Genomic DNA, 27,817 nt, shown 5'->3' on the forward strand with positions numbered 1-27,817 from the left:
TTAAAAGCATCAATTCATAAATAAATATCTTCAAATAAACATACAAAAGCTCAGATTCATATATACTTCTGAGCCTTGTGTACCGATCACAAGCTCTAAGATCTGATCTCAAAGAGAAAGTCCAGGCTGTGTTTGAAATTATGGGGATGCTATGGCTTTAAAGTTCCCTGCAGTTTTACCTGAATCTCTGATACCCCCATTAACTTTCTACATATTACCCCTATGTGTTATGACATAGCATTGGACCTCTTCCTTCATTTCAAATGTTGATAAGCACCACGCTTCCTTCATTTCAAATCACCACATATAATATAGACTAAGGCTTGATCTCTGAATATATATAATTTTGACAGAAACAAACAATTCCTTTTTAATTGAAAAGGACACCTGGTGAGAAAGGAGATTCCGAACCTGAGGAAATTTAGACTTTCTATATTTAGGGCTTCAGTAAAGCAAGAATGGACTGACTGACTGACTGAGTTTAGTTTTACGCCGCTTTTAGCAATATTCCAGCAATATCACGGCTGGGGACACCAGAAATGGGCTTAACACATTGTGCCCATATGGGGAATCGAACCCGGGTCTTCGGCGGCATGACGAGCCAACGCTTTAACCACTAGGCTACCCCACCGCCCCGGCAAGAATGGACAATAATGTGGTTCAGGGACTGTGAGACAGACCACATATGATAGTACTGAAAGTATTACATTGAGCAAAGTAACCCTTACACAAATCAAGTGTTCAGTGTTAACTGACCACTGTTATAATGTTGATGCTATAATATGCATGATATTTGACTCTATCAAAAATGCTTGGTTCTACTTTGAATGTCTTGAAATATTCATCTCACCTTTGTCAACCCATTCTCTTCCCACAGAGGTTACTCCTGTCATATCTTCCTACGTAACCTCTGTTCTAATCGGCCCTTTCATGGTGTGAGTGTTCAAGACTCGTGATTGGAGGCAATCAGATTTAGTTGTGCAATCTGCGACGTTGTTTCAAAAGTGATCATTCGCAAGGCCTAGGTAATTTCCGTATGCTTCAAAAAAACTAAACTTCTGCCCCTGCACGATGTGCAAACGTTTCTTCTAGACAGAACTCAGTCATGTTATGGCGGATCAGTGGCATCTCCATCGCCCTCATTGACAACGGACAAGCTAGCCATTAAACGTCTTGTGTGTAACATCAACACAAGTCCCCGGCAGATGGGGGATATTTGTGGCCCCACATTTGCTTGTGTTAGTCAAGTTGAATCTAAGTCGATGTAACACGTGTTCTTATTGGATAGAAAGAAGGGAGATAATTCATGTTGCGATCTTTTGCCGATAGGGGATTTTACGAGAACCGGGAAATATGGCCGTATTAGAACAGAGGTTCGTAGGAAGATATGACAAGTAACCTCTGTGGGAAGAGAATGTTGTCAACCTTGTGTACTTCAGGATTTTACCGTCTTGACGATGGTATATGATAATAGAAATACAGTCAAAGTCAAAACATGAAGCAAACATTATTTACAATATACAAGCAAGAACTGTGATGAAACATAAATAGAACCTCCAAAATATACAGATTACATAATAGAAGAGTGGATTAGTGGATTAAAGGCTGATGGTTTGTCCAGACTCACTGGGTGAGACTCAGCAAAAACACTTAATATATCAGTTATATATATACATCTTGAATGTACACTGGAACCAAAAGCAACACAAAAAAATAATTCATATTCTAAATTAAATATATCAAATAAAGTTCATTTTGGTACACAGGTTTTTTTATGGATTAGAAAAATACAAGACACCTTACAAAATACATAAATTAATGGTAACTGTTAAGCGTTCAGATAAATAATTGATGGAAGTTTTGATTTATAGATGTACATTGTATATAGTTACTTCACTTCTATCTTTGTATAGAAAACAAACCCTTCACAGACAAAACACATTATTGTAAATATATGCATATTACATACACAACTAAACAGCCCTAACTTTAAGCAGAAATAGCATTTACTTGTTCCCAAAGATATGTCCAACTCCACAACTTCATGCTACTGAAAACGTAAGAAACAATTGACATAACCCAATACTGTTATTTCAACCTGAGAACATTCATCTTTCCCTCAAATCGAGATCCCCACCCACCTCTCATCACCATCATAACCCTTCATGACAAATGATGAGGACCGCCTCCATCGTGTAGTGGTTAGAGCGTCCGCCCGGAGAGTGGAAGGTCGCGGGTTCGATCCCCGACCGCGTCATACCAAAAGACGGTAAAATATGGTACTTGTTGGTCCCTGCCTGGCGCTCGGCATTAATGGGTACAACAAGGACTGGTCGGCTCGGAGTCAGTATAATGTGTCTGAGTGGGGTATTCATTCTTCACTGCGGCATGGTATCTTAGTGGGCTAGCACTATAAAACCAGCTTAAGTCTGGGCTAGTACAAGCAGCCACATATACATACACATACACGCATGCACGTTGTCATATGAGCGAACTATTCTCAAGTACAACGTTAAACCCAATTTCACCTCACCTCACAAAAGATGCTTAATGAGATGAAAATAGAGCTAGGGCCCTGTAGCTCACATACACATATATATCTGAACAGTTTGAAATGCTGCTGGACACTGGATAAGCAAGCCATGACATTAGCTCATAAACTACTACCATTTATAATTTGGGCAGATAACCCAGTTCACAAATCAGTTGAACTTAAGCAACATTGTGCATGGAGAGTCCTTGGATGGATGACTGTGTTTGACAGCTGGACTCCAGAGACTTTCAAGTACTTCTGTCCTGTTCCCACAACAAAACACATATGGTCTCACAATCGGCAAGTGACTTTGTTCAAAGTTGCCTCTGTTCACCTTGAGTTATCTGGTGTAATAATGGCCATTATGCTGTATGCACTTAGAGCATGTGGTGTGGAGTTCAGCGCTGTACAAGTGACCTTATTATTAGTTATCCAGAAATATGCATTCTATTCCAGCTCATATGTAGTGAGAAAATGGGTAAATATTCCAAACACTAATATACTGAAGTTGACAATCAAAATGTGTGAAATGGGTCGATGCTCGAGACAATCATACATAGTAGCAGGAATTGGAAGAGCAACACCAACAATCCTCCTATAGTTGAAATTCCTGTATTGTTATAATTAAAGGATTGGTTAATGAACTACCACTTAATTCATGACACCTACAAAGAAAAAATACAGAAAAAAATCTGTCTTATCTTCTTTGATGACAGTTCTGTACACTGCCTAATGCTGTCCCCAATACACAAGCTACATGAGAGCAGTCTGACAAACTAATGATTTCACTATGAGCAAGAACCACACTGCATAGTGACACTGACACTACAAACAGCTGCAGCATTGTATACAAGTTGTTAAAAAAGTATTTTACTTTTTACTTACACATATGTACAAAACACATTTAAAGAAGAAAATTACAGCCGACACTAAATCAACTTAATGTTTGTACATATTCTTGTATATAAAACACTGCATTATGATTTATGTCATAATTATGCAAAAATACATTCTTCCAAGTTAATATCCACATGAGTACAGATAAAAAAAATAACTAACAAGTGACAGTACACATATGGTTAAGTACAAGCTTGTGCAGGTATGTTCAGGTATGATCAGATACCTGTACCAGTTATGATTGGGTATTGGTATGTGGAATGACTGGGTAAGGGGTATGATTTGGTACCAAGTATGTTTTGATGAGTGGACGGAAGACTGATACCCTTTCATACGAAGGGCAAGCGAGACAAATGCAACATCTCTTTGGATTAAAATGCTGCATTTTGTCCATGATAAATTTAGTCCTTTCTTAAAAAAAAAGACAAAGAGATATGCTGAATAATATGATTACCCAACCCATAATTTTACAAAACATACTGAGTTTATCAATTCTTCCAATTTTTTAGCACAAAAATTATTTCTATACACATGATTGATAAATATATCTATATTCTGAAAAATGCTGATTTCATTACTGACCATATGATAATAATAATAGTAATAATAGTTCATTTATAAAGCGCATATTTCCATGCACAATGCATGCTCAAAGTGCTGATGTCAGGACGAAAAGGCTTTTTGGAAAAGGTGGGTCTTTAGCGATGTTCGAAAGGTTAAAAGTTCTGTAATTTCTCTCAAATGTTGTGGGAGATGATTCCATTCTGAGGCTGCAGCATAAGAGAAAGTTCTTTGACCAAATTTAACTGTTCTGACTTTAGGAATACACAGAAGATTATGTTTCTCGGAGCGGAGGGATCTTGTTGGTTTGTATGGAGAAAGGAGGTCGGACAGATATTGAGGTGCACTTCCAGAGAGACATCTGAAAGGAGAATGCAGAGTTTAAAAGTGATGCTGTGGAATGGGCAACCAGTGGAGGTCCTTCAACACAGGGGTGATGTGAGCTGACTTGGGTGAGAGTGACTATTCTTGCTGCTGTGTTCTGAACCCGTTGCAGTCTACCAATCTGGGATTTTGTTGCACCAGCAAAGAGGCTGTTGCAGTAATCTAGTCTTGTCATCACCAATGAGAGGACAAGGATTTTAGCTGACTCCTTTGTGAGAAGCATTCGAATGTGTCCAATGTTTCGGAGGAGTAGGAAGCATGTCCTGCACAAGATGGTAATGTGCTGGTCCAATGACAGCTCAGGATCGACAGTCACGCCAAGGTCCTTAACACTGTTAGATAGTGGAACAGTGGTTTCGCCAAAGTGAAACGACTTGATGTTGGTCTGTTCTCGGCGAGGTGTTGTCCCTACCAGAAGACACTCTGTCTTGTCCTCATTTAGCTTCAGCTTGTTGGTGAACATCCGTTATTTAGTAAATTTACTGTACTAACATGGCAAGGCAGATTCAGGATTTCAACCAAATCTCAAGATCTTCTATATTCTTTATCAACATCGTTACATGTCAAGAGCTATCAAATTATTATTTAAGATATATCTATTACTTACCAAAATGTCAAGATCTATCAATGATTTTTAAAATATGAACACCTATTACTTCTTTTTTAAAATGTCAAAATCAATCAATTTTTTTAACAAAACACCAATCACTTTCAATTCCTGATCAAAATGTCAGGATCTATCAGTTGCAAAATGGTAAATCAAATCAGGCAAAGACTTGAAACCTAGTTACTTCAGGAGGCTCTTATCCAAGTTGAAATTACATGTGATGATTGGTTATCCAGATAAACATAATGATCTTTTGAATATCATCTTCATAATAATTAAGTATCTGATATTCAAAAGCAAGCTCAATAATACAATGCATCCAATCCAGGCATTGCAAAATAAAATATTCTTAAAAGGTCAATTATAATCTTAGTGTTCAGTGTTAACTAAGTGTAATATTTGCTTATTCTGTATAGTTTAGTCAACTTGCCATTATCTATTTATGTGAATCTCCTTTGTTTTATGTCCCCACTGGAATGTCATATGTTGAATTTTATGAAAATGCTTCAAAAGGCTTAAAAATAAAAGTTACAAAATAGATCTATCAGTTCTAAACATCTAAACTATAGAAACTGTTAACTAATACCTCGTCCATTTCCACACAGCAACCAGTGATGATAAAAGATGGAACCACAAAGTGTGGAAGTCGCAGTGGCTGAGCAGGTTAGGCGTCTGACTTTGCGTGACTCTGAGGGTGTGGGTTCGAATCCCGGATGGGACTCAACACCCAAAAAAGTACTAGAATTTGTACTTTACTAAGAAAGTGTAATCCCAAATATAACATATGTAATAATATGCATATATATATACACATCTTATATACAGCTGTATGTTATGGTATATATAATGCACAGCATAAGTGCAAGGTTTTTGTCATGTAACAATTGTTAGAACATTGACAAAGATAACAAGCGAAAATGTGAACTAACAATCCAAATCCATGTGGCAAGGGCAAACAACTCTCTTCTCTCAGTGATTCACACCAAGCTAACTTGCCTTAAACAAGATAAATAGCAAATAAACATTTCATGAACCGGGGTTAGTTTAACTAAATCTGACTGCATGTAAAAAGGTGAAGTGAACACACACACTCTAACAGTTGGACAGAATTGTTATTTTTATAACGGTCAGATGCTGTCTTGGATCACCCAGTATAAAATATCTGAACTAATACTGAAATAAGACTCTCTTAATATATGCTGTGAAGCCTAGACTTCACGGGTCAGTGCATCCACAGTCACTGAAGCCGGAACCGGAACCGTTGTCTGTTTCCACACTGATGACCTGTGGAAGGGCTGCCCTCTCAAGTGGAGGGTGTGATTCCCTTGAGGGCAAGCTCCTCCTTCACTCTCTTGAGGTAGTCAGGGTCAGGGTAGCCATAACTGGAACAGACATAGATACATCAAACAGAGATAGATCCAGGTAGCCATCCTGATCTTTGTTCAGCAGTAGTGAAACTACGATCTGATTTCAGTGAAACCACTGAAGACTTTATTCCTGCCAGAAAGGTTCCATAGTCTGTGTATACCATTACCATACTTATAGGCTTTGCGGATACCGTAAACGCTTGCTATCTCAGGGCTGCCAACCTAAAATGTTTCCAATGAGTGAGATTTTCCCAAAGCCAGGGTCCAGGACGATGTCCTGCCAGGGGGTCTAGGAGGGTTGGAGCCCCCCTGCCGAAAAAGTATTCAGCACTTTTTAAACATCTTTGGAGAATGGAGTATGGAGGTAAATGATCATTTCTGGAAATGTGTGAGCTTTCACTGTGTGGTCGTGCGAGTGTGATTTTGTATGAAAATGCCTGATTCTCACGCTAAATGTGTGATAGTTGGCAGGTATGTAATCTCTATCAGTTTAAATTTGATGTCAGGCTGACATGCTGTTTAGTAATTGACTTCAATTGATAAATACGCAGCGCAAAATGAAGGATGTTTGGGTGCAGACCTGCACCTTCATTGAGTTTATGTTTTAACTGTTTACTGGATTTCAAGTTTCTTGTCAGTTATTAGAAGAGACTGAAACTACTTCAACTAGTTTTTTGTTTATATAACATATACATTGATTTGGGAAATGACTTCAGATGAGACAATTCAAGGAGAAAAACTATTGCAATAGTATTGCAATAGTTGGTCACAATAGACTATCCCTATCGCAGTAGTTGTTTCCCTCAATAGTCATCCCTATTAAGTTTACAGGGCTCCAGATAATTTTCATGATCAGGAGATGCACGTGCTCATATTTTTCAATATAGGAGTACTGGAAAACAATAAGAGTACATTTAGAGTACTGAATGGAATTTAATGGCATTATCAGTAATCTTGTGTTTCGCTTCATATATGCACCACAACATTGCTACTCTTGTGTAAACAGGTCAGTAAACAATAAAACAATACTTTTCAGTTAAATCGTCTGCAAAATGATTCTGAAACCGCACACCATTGCTGTGGTCCATTATCTGCTACGTTTTAAAATTGTTTCCTACCGTATTGTGCATTTTTTATATCCGTACATACGCCGATACGGCTCTTATCTGGAGCCCTGAGTTTAGTTTAGTTATTGATTATTACTTACTTTGACGTCCCTCCCGTCATGCTCGTCTTGTGATGAATGTCGTTCCAGGTGATGACGCCAGTGCGGCCAGTAGTTCGAGACTCGCCGATGGTAAACGTGACTCCAGCATCAAATGCCTTGTCCAACAGTTTCAGAACCTCCCATCCTTCATTATTGTAAGGTAGGTAGGCTGTTCTCTGGATCCCAGAGTACCTCTTGCCAGGTTCTGGGTGATCAGCCTGAGGTGACACAAGAAAATTTAGCACCTTTGAATTTTACATGAACATTTGGAGCCCTTCGTTAAATGTCATAATATAAGAATGAACAAGAACATGAACACTCAACAAAATTTTAAAGACACAAACAGAATGAATAATCTTTAAGGATATATCACAGGTCAACAGGTCAAGTTATTGTTAGTTGTAAGTACAGTATAGATGTATTTATGTTGTAGGTCTGTCTTGTTTTAATGATGGACCAGACAATCAGGTGATTGACATCAGGAGCATTGATCTATTCCAGGGATTTACGGGACGCTAATTCCTGTGTCCTATACAAATAAAAATTAACAGCGGACACAACAAAATTCATAAGGGAGTCCACAGCGACTCAGAAAAAGTCCCAATACTTTTTGTAAAAATTTTGATCAAGTAATAATAAGTTATCACTGAATCTGCTACTAGCCGGGTTATGGTATCATTTGCAATTTAATTACTCTGACAATGTGATGATCATGATACACAATACAATAACAGTAACTGCATTACTGCAGTGTTACAACATAGTAAATAATAATATTTAATTGTTTAGGACCCCCATTTTGTAGTCCAGGACCACTGAAAATTAAGTGTATGAGTCCCAGGGACCCTCAAATACAGAACTCAAGGTAAATCCCTGCTATTCAATCCAATCCCTGACATAAAACGACAGACTACAGCTTTAAGACAGACAATCTCTTCCTGAAATCTGTCTTTAATATCAGTGTATGAAATATGGCCCCTCTGACCATCCGAGATGGGCCAGATTCCGACAGATGGTCTAAATTTACAGCCAGCCAGCCCAATGATCTGGTAAAGATTTTAGATAGTTTTGTTCCATACAAAGGTGTAAATTCACCATATCTTAAAATCTATTTTGAAATTGAGGCCATAGTTAGACATTAAATTATTCATTGTAATCCAAAATAGAGTTATTTTCTTTGGAGTATCTGGACTGGTTAAATCCATTTTGGGCGGATAACATTTTGAAGCTACTAGGGCCGGGTATTGCGGAGAATTTTCATATTGCAATATATTGCGATGCGAAGCAGATATTGCGATATGTATTGCAATATATGTCAAGAAGTTCTCTTTAATAAAACTACTTATAATCGAGTTAATGCTTGATTTATAAAGCAAAAACACAACAAAATCACCATGCTTGATTAAGCTTAATAAATACTTTTAATCATGACAAAATAAAATGTAAATAATATTTGGCACAAATAACAAAAGGAAAGGAACAATTTATAAAACGGAAATATCCGAAGATTTCCGAGTGTTACGAAGTTTTCCGATTGCATGTCAAAATACCGGTTTTCGATACATTCTAGATGAATACATCCCAGATATATACACCCTACATCCCAACCACAACACAAGAGCTCTCTCTAAACCATTGATTTCAGGCACTACATGGAAAGTTAACTTTGTTTAGGTGAATGTTCAAGTGCCCGCTGTATCCCTGATAAGTTAAACCTGACAGCAGTCATACTCACACTCAACCACTCCTCCCTAACGCAATACAAAATGGTGTGTAATTTTTTCGAGTAAAAATATAATGAAATATCCTGACTCATATTAATTGTATCTCCCTCTGCCCAGAATATATCGGAAAACCTTGTTTTGTTACATGAGAACCTACCTCTTGTATCCCTCCTGGAAAGTCGTAACTGATGACAATCACTCCTCTAGCATCTTCATAACCTGGTAGCACCTCTCCTCTGTGTATTACATGAGTCATCTTCCCACCTTTGGGCTGGTTCCCCTTCACAGTACCATACAGCCTCCCACATTCAGGACAGGCTGGCTTCACATCAAAAGCCTGTCTGATACAGTCTGCACAGAAGGTGTGGCCACATGGCAGCTTCTTGGGGACGGTGACTTTGTCCATACAGATGCTGCAGGTGTCATCAGGGTCTGTTGACTTGGCCGCTCCAAGAGTACTTGTTCTGCCCATATTTGCTGGTAGGCTCTTGAACCTATCATCATCATCATAATGTCTTTGTCTCAGGATTTCCCTATCAACAACAGTTTTCCCTTTGATTTCCACATTTGTTCCAACCCCTGTAGCCCCAGCTTTCATGGGTTTATTTCTTGGACTGTTGCTTCCACCAGAAGTTGTCCCTGGTCGTGATTTAAGCTTCTCTTTTACATCTGTTGCTCCCATGCCAGGCTTAAAACCAGGCATGGTTTTTGAACCGTAATCAGATTTTGAAGCTCCAGCACCAGTCTTCTTCCCTGAGGTCGTACCTCCTGCATATGATGTGGTCTTCGATGTTGCTCCTGTGTTGTATGGTTTCCTTGGAGTAGTATCAAATGACCCTGACCTTTGTCTCTGAGGAACCCTTGACCTTGCACCTGTGTCATCACCTCTCAGACTCGTCGTTCCTCCATAGCTGGATGCGCTCATACGGTCTTCCTCCTCTTTTGCGCTCCTCTTACGTGGATCTCTAGTCAGTGAAGATGATCGTTTTATGCTGCCAAGTGCTAGATCTCTACTGTCTGACCTTGAAGCCCTATAAATAAAAGGCGTCATTAATGGATTTCTCAGGCACATACAATATGAACTTACTTAGTAATAAATTATAATTTAAGCATGGATCTATTGCTTGTGTGCTTTGTATACCATGCGAAGTGATACAATGCCATTTTCTTAGCACCAGAAACAAAAAATTCTCGAAACTGTGACATGTAGATAAGCCGACCCCCTTCGACAGACTGTTTTTTTTGGTCCTCAAAATTCAGCTTACTGTAAACGTACTTATTTTCACGTGGTGCAATTTTCGCGGAATTGACAGTTTAGACTACATCGCGCGGTCAATTATTCGCGCAATCAGTAATTGCTTGAACTGCCAGCTGTCTCTTTGGCCGCCACTTATAGCAGTGAAAACAAACAGAGTGGCTTAACCTGTCAGGCGGCGTTTATTGCTTACTCACAGGAAATCCCTATCTGTGCGGCCACAACACACATTGCTGTTTTCGCTAATTCGGCGATGGGATTTGGCTCATTATTTAATTATGTTTTGGGAAATCCATTACAGCGACAGTTAAGTATGATTCTTCATGCTACTATCAATCGTCATTTTAAGATTCCCATAGATTTCTGTCTTCAAACTTGATGTGTTATGGTAACAACTCAGGGGCGAGTGTGGCTAGACTGAATGAATGACAGGTTTATTCGTGGTGTATAAATTTTCGCGCTAAAATGTTTTGCGCCGCGAAAATAAAACCTGCGCGAAATATAATACGTTTACAGTATCTACGGTCCTATATGGTAAATGATAGTCTGATCTAGTTGGTTCACTAGCAACAATCTTTATAGTCCTTTAGACCTGGATCACATTTGCCACGGACGCCATATGATAAAGTAGTCTACGATTTTCCATACAACTTTTTAGGCATAGTGGTTGACCGTGGGCTACGACATTTGAGTTCACATTGTCTACGGTCATCGAGTGATTTCTTTGGGGACAGGCAAAGGCAAATCTGCATGGTGTCTGCACAGATTTTGTATGGAGATCTTACGAAGGAAGCATGGTGATCGTGTGGTGGCCGTACGGATATCCTTTAGTCCCCAAAATCGTGCAGTAATCACTTTGCAGCCTCAGTGCTGTGCCAGTGCAATGCCTCCTACAGACTATGGGCTCAAGCTTTTAGCAAATTTGTCATACTTCGCTTTTTGACAAAATCGTAGAGTCTTAGGCATCCTAGAACTGTGCAATAGTCGTACAGTCGCCGCCTGCTGAGCCAAGACGACCACACAGAAATGGAGCTATGGGTAGTTTATGGGCGCCGTAGACCCATCGCAGGCCAAATGTGAACCAGGCAATAATCGTTCTGTGAGCATAGAAGCCTTACCGCTCATGCAGACTGGACTGCTTGCCCTTGTTCTGCAACCTGTACGTGGCTGCAGCCTGCAGGTCGCTGACGTCGGTCTCCAGGTGCTGCTGAAGCATGACAATGGCTGTCTGCACCATCTCCATGTCAGTGTTCAGCAAGTGGATCTCCTTCAGGGTTGAGTATGTCTTGGGTGCCGAGGAGAACAACACGACAGCATCCAGGAAAGACTCAATGCAGATGTCAATGGGCACACCAAACACACCTGGACAACAGTGAAAGGACATGGATAAGGATAAACAAAACACATGCGGTATATTTGTCAGGGGAAACTGAATGGTTCTGTTGGGCTTAACATGCTGACAATATGTGAGGTGAGGTGAAATTGGGTTTTACGTCATACTTGAGAATATTTCGCTCATATGACGGCGTGCATGCGTGGGTATGTGTATGTGCGGCTGCTTGCACTAGCCCAGACTTAAGCTGGTTTTATAGTGCTAGCCCACTGAGATACCATGCCGCAGTGAAGCATGAATACCCCACTCAGACACATTATACTAACTCCGAGCCGACCAGTCCTTGTTGTACCCATTAATGCCGGGCGCCAGGCAGGGACCAACAAGTACCATATTTTAACGTCTTTTTGTATGATGCGGTCGGGGATTGTACCCACGACCTTCCGCTCTCCAGGTGGACGCTCTAACCACTACACCACGGAGGCGGTCGCTGACAATATGTGGGTTCATTGATAAGTGATAATTTAAGTCAGCTCTTTCACAAGAGAATGCAACACATTACAGTCTGCTCTGTGACAGGAGAAGTGCAATCACATCAGCTGATTGACAGGAGACTGACTGACTGAGTTTGGTTTTACGCCGCTTATAGCAATATTCCAGCAACATCACGGCGGGGGACACCAGAAATGGGCTTCACACATTGTGCCCATGTGGGGATTCGAACCCGGGTCTTCGGCGTGACGAGCCAACGCTTTAACCATTAGGCTACCCCACCGCCCCGATTGACAGGAGAGAGCAGTATAATACAGTATATGACAAAATAATGCAGTGAAATATGGCCAAATAAAAATGTTGTGGTTTCGATTACACCTCTTTAAATTTAGGGTAGGTAGTTAGTATTTTCTTTTTTTACATTTTGTTTAGAAGTAAAGTACAAACTAATAACACATTTATCAATGTGTAATTGTTTATTAAATCAAGCTCACAGTCATCATGTCTCTATCAGAATGACCGATGTCCGTCGGGGGCGGGGAAAAAAACTGGTATCTGAAAGCTTAATTTATTCATACCACTTATAAAACAATAGGGTGGGCACCATAATTCAAGGATCGGTTAGTAATCGGAACCACAACATTTTTTTTAAGGCCTTACCATCAGCTCTCAGACGGGAGATAAACGTGAGCTAACATCAGCTCTCAGACAGGAGAGAAAAGTGAACTAACATCAGCTCTCAGACGGGAGAGAAAAGTGAACTAACATCAGCTCTCAGACAGGAGAGAAAAGTGAACTAACATCAGCTCTCAGACGGGAGATAAACGTGAGCTAACATCAGCTCTCAGACAGGAGAGAAAAGTGAACTAACATCAGCTCTCAGACGGGAGATAAACGTGAACTAACATCAGCTATCAGACAGGAGAGAAAAGTGAACTAACATCAGCTCTCAGACGGGAGAGAAAAGTGAATTAACATCAGCTCTCAGACAGGAGAGAAAAATGAACTAACATCAGCTCTCAGACGGGAGATAAACGTGAGCTAACATCAGCTCTCAGACAGGAGAGAAAAGTGAACTAACATCAGCTCTCAGACAGGAGAGAAAAGTGAACTAACATCAGCTCTCAGACGGGAGATAAACGTGAGCTAACATCAGCTCTCAGACAGGAGAGAAAAGTGAACTAACATCAGCTCTCAGACGGGAGATAAACGTGAGCTAACATCAGCTCTCAGACAGGAGAGAAAAGTGAACTAACATCAGCTATCAGACGGGAGATAAACGTGAACTAACATCAGCTATCAGACAGGAGAGAAAAGTGAACTAACATCAGCTCTCAGACGGGAGAGAAAAGTGAATTAACATCAGCTCTCAGACAGGAGAGAAAAGTGAACTAACATCAGCTCTCAGACGGGAGATAAACGTGAGCTAACATCAGCTCTCAGACAGGAGAGAAAAGTGAACTAACATCAGCTCTCAGACGGAGATAAAACGGAGCTAACATCAGCTCTCAGACCGGAGAGAAAAGTGAACTAACATCAGCTCTCAGACGGGAGATAAACGTGAACTAACATCAGCTATCAGACAGGAGAGAAAAGTGAACTAACATCAGCTCTCAGACGGGAGATAAACGTGAATTAACATCAGCTCTCAGACAGGAGAGAAAAGTGAACTAACATCAGCTCTCAGACGGGAGATAAACGTGAGCTAACATCAGCTCTCAGACAGGAGAGAAAAGTGAACTAACATCAGCTCTCAGACAGGAGAGAAAAGTGAACTAACATCAGCTCTCAGACGGGAGATAAACGTGAGCTAACATCAGCTCTCAGACAGGAGAGAAAAGTGAACTAACATCAGCTCTCAGACGGGAGAGAAAAGTGAACTAACATCAGCACTCAGGCGGGAGAGAAAAGTGAACTAACATCAGCTATCAGACAGGAGAGAAAAGTGAACTAACATCAGCTCTCAGACAGGAGAGAAAAGTGAACTAACATCAGCTCTCAGACAGGAGAGAAAAGTGAACTAACATCAGCTCTCAGACAGGAGAGAAAAGTGAACTAACATCAGCACTCAGACAGGAGAGATAAGTGAACTAACATCAGCTATCAGACAGGAGAGAAAAGTGAACTATCATCAGCTATCAGACAGGAGAGAAAAGTGAACTAACATCAGCTCTCAGACAGGAGAAAAAAGTGAACTAACATCAGCTCTCAGACAGGAGAGAAAAGTGAACTAACATCAGCTCTCAGGTGGGAGAAAAAAGTGAACTAACATCAGCTATCAGACAGGAGAGAAAAGTGAACTAACATCAGCTATCAGACAGGAGAGAAAAGTGAAAGTGAACTAACATCAGCTATCAGACAGGAGAGAAAAGTGAACTAACATCAGCTATCAGACAGGAGAGAAAAATGAACTAACATCAGCTATCAGACGGGAGAGAAAAGTGAACTAACATCAGCTGTCAGACAGGAGAGAAAAGTGAACTAACATCAGCTATCAGACGGGAGAGAAAATAGAACTAACTTCAGCTCTCAGGCGGGAGAGAAAAGTGAACCTCACATCAGCACTTTGACGGGGAGAGCAAGATAATACAGTCAGCTCTATGACAAGAGAAAGCAGGACAGTAAAATCTGCAGCTTGACAGGAGAAAGAAGAATACAATATTGAGAGAAGAATGCAGGGCAACACAGTTAGCTCTTTGACAGGAGAAAGGAAAGAAAAATCTGATTCTTGACAGAAAGAGGCAGAACAATATAACATTTATGTCCAAGATATTTTTATGGATTAAACTTCTTTTTAATTTCTTTCACGACGTTTCGAGACCATTCCAGGTCCCTTCATCAGGTGAACTGGCAGTTAGGACTATGACATCGTCGCTATGACGTCATAACTGAGTTATGACGTCACAATGCAAGTGACATCACAGTACACTAGGGACAGTACTGTATAAGTGAGTTTGAAGAGTTTGAAGAGTTATTTACATAATGATGAAAATTCATGCTAAATAATAGAGTTGAAAGTTGAATTGTCAATACACAACAACTGCTAATTACACAAAGGTAACTTGATAGCAGGCTTTCCAAAAAGAATAGTAGACTCGTTTTTTCTTCTAAAGTTCATTAAAAGTTAATCAAGAGGTCCCATGCACTTAGCAGGTATACACCTTGATCACGATTCATTGCTGGTTTATGTCTCCTTATCTCGACAGCCTCCTGTAGTTTTCTCCGACGCCAGTCGTTGTTATTTCTCGAAAGCACCCTGATGTCATTCCACATGATTACATGACTTGGGTTATTTGCCTTGTGCTCCGATATAGCTGACTTATCATTTTGTTTGCATACTGACGACTTGTGTTCAGCAACCCGGGTGTTAATGGGCCTGAGAGTCTCGCCAATATATTGATCGCCACAGCTGCATGGTATTTGGTAGTGTGATGTCACTTGCATTGTGACGTCATAACTCAGTTATGATGTCATAGCGACGACGTCATAGTCCTAACTGCCAGTTCACCTGATGAAGGGACCTGGAATGGTCTCGAAACGTCGAGAGAGAAATTAAAAAGAATTTTAATCCATAAAAATATCTTGGACATCAATGTACAACTTCTAAATGCCACTGAAAGACAATATAACATTTGACAGCAGAAAGCGAGGGGAGATGCATGGCAATGAATCAGATCTCTGACAAGGGTACAGTAAAATGTTTGACAGGCAAAAGCATCATAAAATAACCTGCTCTTTGTCAGAACATAGAACATTACACAGACAAATAGGACGTTGCCATATTCAACAGGATAACACAGGACATTTCTTTGACATAAGAAAGCATCACAATGATGACCCACACACAACCTCTTCATCTTACCTGTACTAATGAAGGGAAATGCAATGGAGTTGATAAACAGCTTCTCTTGAGAATACTTCAGACAACGAAGAAATGTGCGAGTCAACTGATATGCACATTTCTCATCCATTGTTGGAACATGGACTGGCCCCACAGTATGCAGAATGTAGCGTGGGCCAATTAAATCTCCTGGGTTTGTATGCATGACGTCACTGACTTGGAGGGGCCCATGGAGGCGGACATGTCTCTCACACTCACGTCTCAGTTCATTCCCACAAGCTCTCTCTATGGCCCCAGCTACACCAGCAAAGTTCCTCAGTTCTCCATTAGCTGCACTGACGATTCCTTCCAGCTTACATTTCACAATGTTACCATAGCAGACTTTCACCTTAAAGCCACCTGGAAGTTCAAATCTGTAAGACAAGAGTCCTTGAGGGTCTTTTTGTGCAAATCTTGTAGAATCGTGTCTCAGAGAATAAACATCTGCGCTCAGACCATTAGAAGCTCCAGACAGAGGTGATGTTTGGTGTCCTCTCCTGTCATCTCTCAACAACTCATCAGTGCTACCTGAACCTGTCCTCTCCTTGCTCACGGTCTTCTTTCCTGTATCATCAAGCCACTTCTGGATCTGGTCCAGTTCTTCCTTTGGAACTCTGTCTAGTTCTCTTAGCATAGATGCCTCGCTATAAAATGTACTGCTTATTGATGGCTGTTCCCGATCTCTCTCCCGCTTGTGTTGCAGTTCTTCAAGTCTGATAGACATTTGGTGTCTAACATCACCTCCTGGCCTGGACGCCTTGGTTTTGTCAGCAGCTGCTTGTAGAAGCCTTTGTTCCACAGCTGTGGATGACTCTGTTGGGTATCTCCCAGTTGTTGGAGACTGAAGACTGGCGAAGTGGTTGAAAGTTTCAGAAGCATCTTGATGTCTGGAGTTTGTGCTGCTACGTAAATCACTCACATCGTGCCCTGAATCCAATCCATTCGATATTGGTGCAGTGTCATCTTGTCTGGGAGATTTTCTACTTGTCCCAGAGGCACTGGAACCAATTCTTTCAGCTGTGCTTCTCTTCACTTGTGGAGGGCTCTGCTGTGAACCGGGGGAAGTTCTTCTACTTCTAAACTGATGCAGAGCCTCATAATCAGCTGCTGATTGGTCATGACCATTTTGGAGGTCTTGATGTATTTTGTGCTGGCTTTCAAGAAACTCATGAAGAACCTTCTCAGCAAGTTCTATATCAAACTGGTTCCCCTTCAGCGTTACGTTCCCGTCTACTGCAGTGAATATCTGTAGTTTGCCATCAGTGGTCAGTTCAATATGCTTCTTACATTCTGACGTCTGAAACAGGGCAGCAACTTGGTCTTCAAGCTCCACTGTTACTGAGGAGAATATCTGAAAGCAGATTAGACATCCGATTAAAGATGTAATGAATCACATATTCTTTAAAAGTACTGTGAAACATATACTATAACTTCCTTCAAAGTACGTGCATAACCAGTAAATCACTACATATATATTGTTACACTTGCGTTTTGCCTGACAATGTACATCTACGATGATAGTTCAGTGTAACATGAAAAGGGCTTATATCTGAATTATTATTAGGGGTGACTATTGAGGGGGAAACAACTATTACGATAGCGATAGTCTATTGCAACATACTATTGCACTAGCGATTGTCTATTGCAACCAATTTTCTCCTTGAATGAATGAATGTATAGTTTATATTAAATAAAAATAAGTTGAAGTAGGTTCAATCTCTTTTAATAACTGACAAGAAACTAAAAACCCAGATCAAGTAAACAGTTAAAGCATAAACTCACTGAAGCTGCAAGTCTGCACCCAAACAATAAAAAAATACAAAACAACATAAATATTTAATAAAAAGTTTCCACTGCGGAATTATCAGCAGAAGTCAATTACTAAACTATCGATAGTCACACATAATATCGATGCATCGATAGTTTTTCCTTTCTAACATTGATTAATTGCTATCGGAGACTCAACAATTGCATTCCATCGAGAGTTCGATGCATCATTACAGCCCTAGTCATTACCCGCATCATTGAGGAGACGGTATGGACAATTTGAACTGTAAAGTTGAATATCTGGTATTTCTCTAAATTCACATTCTGTTGAATGCAATGGTTGAAAACATGTTTATAACTATTTGAAGTTGTTATAGTTATGTCACCTCTGTGCCAACAACAGTGAGTGAGTGGTCCCATTTATACCCATATATTCTCTTCTATCTCCTGAGACATACTTACTCTGTGTGGGAGAGGACTGATAGTAAACTTTGAGAGTCCTTCCAGCCTTTCAAAGAGTGCCATTGACGTACCTGTGTAAGTGAAAACAAACTCTCAGGTTTTCATGATTCAATTCTTTAAAAACACAATGCACTGACATCCCGATCTCACTGCATGCAACAAATATACAGTAATACGTATCTTGTAACAGAGTAATTAAATTAGCCTTGTTTACAGTTGGAACAGCCTCTGTCAGTTCTTTAACATACCCAGGAGTGTTAAGTGAGGGTATTTCATTATAATCTTTTTTCTTAAATGGGGCATCATTACTTCTGTTTATCATTTTCCCTTTAAAGAAATTAATGCATCAACAGTAACATCAGAAACTTGTCAAAACCTCATTGTGTAGTGATGCATGTTTCCATGCTGAGGGCTAGTGGGTCGTGTTCCCACTTTTCGAAAGGCTAAAATGAACACTAAAGTAATGGCTTACTTGCAGAGTCAATGAAGATAATGACTGCATCATTATTGAGAAGTGGGTAGTAGATCCTCTTGACTCGTAGATGATGGCGCTCTAAGAATGTCCTGATCTGTTTCTCTGACACACAAGGCTGAATACCCGACAGTCTGATCCCATCCATTCTGCAGAGGGAAACAATGTGATGTAGTGAATAGTGAGTGAGTTTAGTTTAAAGCCGCTTTCAACAATATTCCAGCAATATCACAGCAGGGGACACCAGAAATGGGCTTCACACATTGTAGTAATATGGGAGATCGAAACCGGGTTGACAAGTGAACTCTTGAACCACTCCACTGACTGACTGAGTTTGGTTTTACGCCGCTTTTAGCAATATTCCAGCAACATCACGACGGGGACACCAGAAATGGGCTTCACACATTGTGCCCATGTGGGGATTGAACCCGGGTCTTCGGCGTGACGAGCCAACGCTTTAACCATTAGGCTACCCCACCGCCCCCACTCCACTGAGAAGAGACTAAAAGGCTAAAAGTCAGAGATACAGATAAGCTCCATATAGATCTGCTTAAATTACGCAAATATTTATGTGAAAACTCAATTCCTATTAAGTCTATTGCCTACAAGAATGCTTGAATTTTTGTAAATACTCAAGAAATGTTATCTTGTATGCGTACACACAAAAATGTCAAATCTTAGCTTGCATACCGGTGAATAGATAAAATAACTGAAGTATACTGAGAGGTTCTATTTCAGCACATGAACTTGCCAACTTGCAGTCTTTCTTATCATTTCTCATATTACTGATCAAATATAATAACAATGATTTTAAGGGGGGGTCACCATTTGTTCTGGGGAGCTAGAGGGGGTCAGCAAGTTTGTACACACTTTCAAGGCGGGGTCAGCAATTTTGTACATAAAAATATGTTTAAAATCATCCTTTGAAATCATTTGTACATGACATGCAGGGGGGTTCACTTATCTTGTACATAAATTTTAGGGGGGGGTCATTCACATTGTACATGCTTCTCCATAAAAATCATCATCACCATCCCTAGTCATAAATTATGAACGATCCCTAAGTTTGACGATTTGCGCCAACTGTGAAGTAATACAGTGCCATTCCTGGCTCAAGGAGTCAAATAATCGCTGTTTAAAAATAGAAATACATGTAAACATTTTCACATTGCCAATATCTTGACCTATCCACACAATTCCGAAACCAAATTGAAATAAAATGTTTCTCATATGAGAGGCCGAAGTTTCACCTTCATTGGTTCATGGTTTCTTAAATGTTTGAGGGGAAGATGTTTACAAAATTTGATGCACAATGGCCATTCAGGTCAAGCGTAAGGTCACTTGACTGTGAGTGCCTGAATCTTAGAGTGTGTTGTTGTTTTTTCAAATCTTGGATGGAACACAAACCTAGAAGTACTAGCATCTGTACTTTAGTGAGATAGTTTAATTCCAAAAATAACCTTTATTTCAATTGACAACTTTCTAAATGACATTGTGTATTCACAGACTATAACCTTTAGATCAAATCCAAAGTTATCATAAATTCCTAAATTGATCTTGTCTATAAATAGATATATCAGTGTTGCAAATATCAGCCTGTCACATTAACTGTCGGTGACATTCTAAGTTCACCAAGGACAGGTCAATGACCAGTTTTATCAAGTCATAATTTTTTCTAACAATCCTAATCCAAGATTGCATGGGAGTACTTAGCTCATAATAGCATAAAAAGATACTTCACCACTCTTCGATTCCAAACAAACTGGGCGGTGGGGTAGCCTAGTGGTTAAAGCGTTGGCTCGTCACGCCGAAGACCCGGGTTCGATTCCCCACATGGGCACAATGTGTTAAGCCCATTTCTGGTGTCCCCCGCCGTGATATTGCTGGAATATTGCTAAAAGCGGCGTAAAACTAAACTCAGTAAGTCAGTCCAAACAAACTGAGACTGACAACTTTTGACAAGTATCATCAAACACTGTGCTGTGTTCTTGGTTAACTATATTTCAATTCTGCAACCTAGAATATACCTACAGTATTCCAAAATATCAATTTCGCTTTCACTGGTTTCAGAAAACTGTCATTTGATTCAAAACAGTTCAGATCTATGCAATTAAGTGTACTGTTTAGTGTTTAGCATTCGAGTGATGTCATTTGATCTGGAATGCATGAAAATGTGATCTTAATCTGATCTGGAATGCATGAAAATGTGATCTTAATTACATCGAATCATGGGTAATGCGGTAAGTTTGAGAAACGAACGTCTTAGACAGGCTACACGTCCGGAATGCCTGTTGTAATATGCTTTCCTTGCAAAACGTATGTACTGTCATGGAAATACAGCGATGTAATTTACCTGAATAGGTGGAAGGCTAATCAAATTGTCAAACTGTGACGTCTATTTAGCATGTTTTGACCCGTCAGACATTTTCCACCATTTCAAAACTCAAAACCGAAACTACAATCACGAACAATGGTCGATCAAAACAAACCCCAGCGCCACGACAGGAGATTAGAGTTACCTGCCCTTAGACCATGAAACTCACCGTCTCACCTACGGTGAATTATTTGAAGCGTTGGGATACATAAAATCTCAACCGATTGATGACTTCAGAATGGGTCATCTCACACATGACAGTACCAATTGCTGAAGAAATACACAAAATAAATTGGCACATTTTACTGGTGAAATATGTACACAAACTGTGCTGATTGAAAACCGTTTCAAATTATACTCTCGGAAATTTATGGCATCGTCGTTTTCTAGCGTTACTTTCGTCACATCTGAAATACAGTGAGCTAACTTAACCAAATAAATGCTGAAGAATGATGACAATTTTTAAGGATGTACAACTTCTTTTATTCTGTGAAGGGCGACGTTTCGACATAGATTCTAATGTCGTTGTCAAGCAAGTGATGCTGTGAACCAAAACAAATAATGAATCATGTTTCCATGACAAACCGGGGCGGTGGGGTAGCCTAGTGGTTGAAGCGTTCGCTCGTCACGCTGAAGACCCGGGTTCAATTCCCCACATGGGTACAATGTGTGAAGCCCATTTCTGGTGTCCCCCGCCGTGATATTGCGGGAATATTGCTAAAAGCGGCGTAAAACCATACTCATTCACTCACCCCATGACCAACCTAACGAGCTTACTAACTCGTACAAACACTCAATTACTCCCCCTGATTGCTCGTCAGTCAGTTTATCTTGGTCCTCAAATACCCGTTACCAAAAACTTAGTAGGGACTACACACAGGTTTTAACAGCTGGTCTAAGTTTATTGTAAATCCTTTGGATTAATGAAATATGGGGAAAAAACTAACATACGCTAATACTACTTAAAGGATTTGCTTTTTCATGGAGCCGTTTTGACTTTCTAGCGTGGCCCTTTTGTTTATCTTTGTGGTTCTAGGGTTTCTGTCACTTCCGGATGTGTGGGGTGGTCCTGTTGTCAAAGAGTTTAGTTACCTGGATCCCTTCCACTAAGTCACGATAATCTTTATCAATGTTGAGTGAGACTGAGTTAGGTTTTACGCCGCTTTTAGCAATATTCCAGCAATATGATGGCGGGGCACACACATTGTACCCATGTGGGGAATCGAACCTAGGCGTGTCGAGCGAACGCTTTGACCACTAGGCTACTCAACCTCCCCATGTCTATGTTAAGCCCGGTAACTAAAGATAGACTGTTGAGGTGAGGGCTTTACAATCCGCTTAGAGCTGAGAACGACATACAGGCACAAACAAACACATACATCAATCTCAGACATACAGACCCAAGCACACACATATACACCCAATCAGACACACAGAGACGCTTTCATACACACTCTCAGACACAAACATATACACAACTGCAAGCACATACACACCGACATTCTGAGACGCACACACGTGCAGCCACACACAAACAGAGACAGTCTCAGACACACAAAGAGGGACACAGAGAGAGAGAGACACACACACAGAGAAACAAACACAGACACTCTCAGACGCACACACACACACAAACAGGGACAGTCTCAGACACACAAAGAGGGACACAGAGAGAGAGAGAGAGACACACACACACACACACACACACAAACACACAAACACACACACTCTCAGACACACACACACACACACACACACACACACACACACGCAGCCACACATAGATACGACCGTAAGCACACCCACCCGCATACACACCACCACGGGGGTATTATCATTTGAGTATTAAGAGCATCTCCCGACCTTTCTTTAAAAAATCTCCTAATCAGTGCAATATAATAAATTCAGTATGAACCCAAAATAGAACACATATAACTGTGACAAACATAATAACATCAAACAGTAGCACGAATCGTCCAAAGTGCATAGTCATAAGCTAACACGGACAGGGCACGTTAACAACATTCGTCTGCTGAACATACAAAGGTCATCACGCCTTCCTACCCCCCAGCACAAGGTTTCTCGTGTACCACGTGGTTACCAGGCCGAATACCTTTATTTATTGTGATGACGTCACAACGTTATTTACACCTGCCCTTCTCTGATTACCCGGATGTGTTTACATGCCCCACAGTAAACAACCCGACTTGCTTGCCGTTGGATTTCATTCACCCAACTGTCTGGTGGACTGCATTGTCATTCCGACGTTGCTGAGGTTTAAACAGATGTGGGCGAGAGACGTCAATGGTGTGACTTACAAACACGTATTTCATTTTTTCCCTTTGTTTGTAAACGTCAAACATTTTTGCCAACATTTACTTTAACTCGCAAATATTTTCGTCGGCTCTGTTGAGAAAGGGGCGGTGGGGTAGCCTAGTGGTTATACCACCCGCTCGTCACGCCGAAGACCCGGGTTCGATTCCCCACATGGGTACAATGTGTGAAGCCCATTTCTGGTGTCCCCGACGTGATATTGCTGGGATATTGCTAAAAGTGGCGTAAAACCATACTTACTCACTTGCGTAACATGTTTCTCCTTAAAAGGATGTGTCATTGGCACTAAGACGTATGTACACATCGGACTTCCTTGTTGTACTGTCATTTGTACATATAATGTACAACGTCTTCAGGACCGCCTCCGTGGTGTAGTGGTTAGAGCGTCCGCCCGGAGAGCGGAAGGTCGCGGGTTCGATCCCCGACCGCGTCTTATCAAAAGACGTTAAAATATGGTACTTGTTGGTCCCGGCCTGGCGCTCGGCATTAATGGGTACAGCAAGGACTGGTCGGCTCGGAGTCGGCTCGGCTCGGAGTCAGTATAATGTGTCTGAGTGGGGTATTCATGCTTCTCTGCGGCATGGTATCTCAGTGGGCTAGCACTATAAAACCAGCTTAAGTCTGGGCTAGTGCAAGCAGCCGCATATATACATACACACGCATGCACGTCGTCATATGAGCGAAATATTCTCAAGCACGACTTAAAACCCAATTTCACCTCACCTCACAACGTCTTCAGAAAGGATTAGGAGCTGTCGCGTTAGGGAATAATGTCAACTGTAAAGGGGAAATTTATGTCGACTTCTGTAATATGAGGGACATGGCATTTGGGAGTGTATTGTTGGTGAAGGAGCAAGAACATACGTTGTGATCCTCATGTTACAGATGCTGACATCCATAAAGTCGCCTTTGTGTGGATCACTACTGCATGCCATTCAGAGACTTTAATGTTAACTGTGTCAACGCTGTTTTACTATGTTACAGATTGTTTGGAATAAGCTGACTGACTGAGTTTAGTTTTATGCCGAATTTTTAGCAATATTCCAGCAATATCAAGGCAGGGGACACCAGAAATGGGCTTCACACATTGTACCCATGTGGGTAATTGAACCCGGGTCTTCGGCGTGACGAGCGAACGCTTTAACCACTAGGCTACCCCACCGCCCCTTGGTATAAGCTTTCATATAGTGAAGGATAAGAAGATTTGGCTGGAAAATGTATCATATATGGCGTCCTTAGTTTTAGTCCAAAATAAATTTAGAGCTCCCGCGTTGGTTAATATCTGAACTAGTTTCCGTAACTTAACAGAGTGTTTGAAAACAGGTGATGTAAGACATTAAAGGATACACGGGCTTAACTTAGATGATACATTTGGTATATGAAGTCCTCATTTTCGGTATAAAAATCAATTAAGTTTATATAATTTTTCAAGTTGTTTAGATCGATAATGTGATATGAAATATTAAAATGTGTTAATAGTACACTCACTCACTCACACAACCACTCACTCAACCACTCCAACCACACATCCCGTGAAGGTCCGGGTTAGAATTGATCTACAGTAACCCATGCTTGCCGTAAGAGGCGACTAACGGGATTGGATCGTCAGGCTCGCTGACTTGGTTGACACATGTCTTGGTATCCCAGTTGCGTAGATCGATGCTCATGCTGTTGATCACTGGGTTGTCTTGTACAGACTCGGTTATTTACAGGCCGCCGCCATATAGCTGGGATATTGCTGAGTGCGGCGTAAAACTAAACTAACTCACTCAGCATGATTCTATATCCAAACTATATTTATGGTGTGTGTTAATCGGACTTTACACCAACCCAGTGCTCTTACAAGATCTTGATCACCAAAACTTATAATATTATACCTATATTGGGAATTGAACCCGCCCTTCGGCATGCTAACTAACTGTTCTTATCCGTAAGTTGTCAACCTTTATCTATCAAGCATTGCCTCTAAGAAATAAACATAATAATTCATAGAATGTATGTACTCATATTGTTATTTGTTACGATATGGTATGATGTGGTGCGATATGATATGATATGATATGATACATGGTATGATATGACATGATGTAATATGGGGTGTTATGATATGATGTGATACGACAAAGTATGTGTAATGCGATGTTATATGATGTGATACATTTTGATGCGATATGACATATTGTGATTTGACTATTTTTATTCTTTTCTATGATATTGTGTACTATGTTCTTGTATACTATGGACCCGTGGCCTTCAGTATGAATAAAGATTGAGATTGAGACTAACTGTTCCAGGTATATGGCGGCGGTGTGTAAATACTCGAGTCTGGACCTGACAATCCAGTGATCAACAACAAGAGCATCGATCTACGCAACTGGGATACCAAGACATGTGTCAACCAAGTCAGCGAGCCTGATCACCCGATCCCGTTAGTCGCCTCTTACGACAAGCATGTGTTACTGAAGATCAATTCTAACCCGGATCTTCACGGGTCTGCTGACAAGCAGTCTTAACTTGAATGGAAGACAATTGTTCTGTGAAAGCTTCCTTTTATACATTTGACAGTTCTTTTCAGACAAAATCGACAATGTGGCGATACATTGCAGGTATTTCTTCCCTGTTAATGCATAGGAGATTTATGGGTTTTTTTTTATAAAGGGTAAGAGGGAAGGTGTAGTGTGTTGAATCGTGGGTGTTGTGTTGTGTATTGTGTCTGAAGCTGGAGGTTCAACCCTCCCTTGCGTTCAGGAATAAAACCTCACCCACTCACTCACTCACTCTTCCACGACAAGAACGGGTTGCTTACGTATTTCGACAAATGAGTGAGTGAGTTGGCTTTGAGCAGTATTCCAGCAATATCACGGCGGGTGACACCAAAATGATCTTCACGCATTGTAACCATGTGGGGAATCGAACCCGTGCCTTCGGCATGACGAGCGAACGCTTTAACCAGGCTACCCCACCGCCTCTATTACCACAAGAACGTCGCTGATTTCGGAAGATAGGCATGAAAAAACATTTAATTATCAGCATTGTCGTATCTGTGATCGCAAACAACGTGATTTCATAAAACAGTACTCTTTACGTTTCTACTGAATCACGCATGTCTGGACGCAACCCTTCGCCGCGTGGAGAGTAGCCTCATATATAAATTAACCTTTATCTAGTTTTTACGATGTCAAAATAGGCTCGAGACACGCACATCACGCACTGCGAGCATGCTGAGGGAAGAACCTTTACGCCCTGCCTTTTGTGTAATCGGGGAACTGCGACTCTTGACGTCATGATCCAGAAGAGATTCTCAGATTCTCCGCTGCTGTTGAAGTATCGAGAGATTGGACGACGTTTTTGTCCGGATATCGCGTCTAACTATAGAACTGGCAGTTGAACACTATTTGTACCGTGGGGCTCTTATAGAAATCCTGAATAATATCAGAAGGAATTGCAGCGTAGTAGATTGTTGGCGTTACGTCATCGAAGACGACTAACGTACAACAACGGCCACCATTAACACTACATCAACCTGGCTGACCCGATAGGACAAAGTGATTTCTTTTCATTCTGCATCTATCTATTTCAAGCCTAATTAGTTTAAAGGGAAATAGCTGTGGTGGTTGTGTGCGGTGGGCGGGCAATCAAAGTTTAGACGCTTACGTCTTTCGTAAGGAAGTGAAAAGCTTGATGAAGACGCTCAAATACAAGTACCTCACCTAGTAACGCAGTATCTATTTCAGGAAATGTCAACCAAACACCATCCCACATACTTCATGAAAGTAGTTTTGATTATTTTAATTATCAACATGCATCAACCCTTCCCCAATAAAACCTACTCCTCCAAACCCTTGCACTATATCCGATATAACCACACTTCCCCGAAACATCCTTCCTCCAAACCTCTAGCACCACACCATATAAAACCACTCTTCCCCGAAACATCCCTCCTCCAAACCTCTAGCACCACACCATATAAAACCACTCTTCCCCGAAACATCCCTCCTCCAAACCTCTAGCACCACACCATATAAAACCACTCTTCCCCGAAACATCCCTCCTCCAAACCTCTAGCACCACACCATATAAAACCACTCTTCCCCGAAACATCCCTCCTCCAAACCTCTAGCACCACACCATATAAAACCACTCTTCCCCGAAACACCCTTCCTCCAAA

General features: G+C 40.9%; 1 protein-coding gene across 1 annotated transcript; it reads right to left on the minus strand.

The window, feature by feature from the left end:
- Positions 1 to 5,136: 5,136 nt before the first annotated feature.
- On the minus strand, positions 5,137 to 21,429 carry LOC124274727. Its single transcript, XM_046710103.1, has 8 exons — positions 21,295 to 21,429; positions 18,942 to 19,090; positions 18,470 to 18,540; positions 16,223 to 17,591; positions 11,654 to 11,897; positions 9,438 to 10,311; positions 7,557 to 7,774; positions 5,137 to 6,364 (listed from the first exon to the last, which is right to left on the minus strand). The coding sequence occupies exons 2-8, from the start codon at positions 19,087 to 19,089 to the stop codon at positions 6,286 to 6,288; spliced, it is 3,003 nt and encodes a 1,000-aa protein (XP_046566059.1). The 5' UTR covers position 19,090; positions 21,295 to 21,429; the 3' UTR covers positions 5,137 to 6,285.
- Positions 21,430 to 27,817: the final 6,388 nt, after the last annotated feature.

Source organism: Haliotis rubra, unplaced genomic scaffold, assembly GCF_003918875.1.
Source record: "Haliotis rubra isolate DU_JTF1 unplaced genomic scaffold, ASM391887v1 Scf1041, whole genome shotgun sequence".
Taxonomy (NCBI): Eukaryota; Metazoa; Mollusca; class Gastropoda; order Lepetellida; family Haliotidae; genus Haliotis; species Haliotis rubra.

What these genes read in the sequence shown, in the direction of transcription:
- LOC124274727 (XM_046710103.1), bottom strand. Translation starts at nt 19,089, where the DNA reads ATGGATGGGATCAGACTGTCGGGTATTCAGCCTTGTGTGTCAGAGAAA. An exon ending in TATCTTCATTGACTCTGCAA is followed by an intron (nt 18,541 to 18,941) that starts GTAAGCCATTAC and finishes TCACTTACACAG; the next exon opens with GTACGTCAATGGCACTCTTT. An exon ending in TCAGTCCTCTCCCACACAGA is followed by an intron (nt 17,592 to 18,469) that starts GTAAGTATGTCT and finishes ATCTGCTTTCAG; the next exon opens with ATATTCTCCTCAGTAACAGT.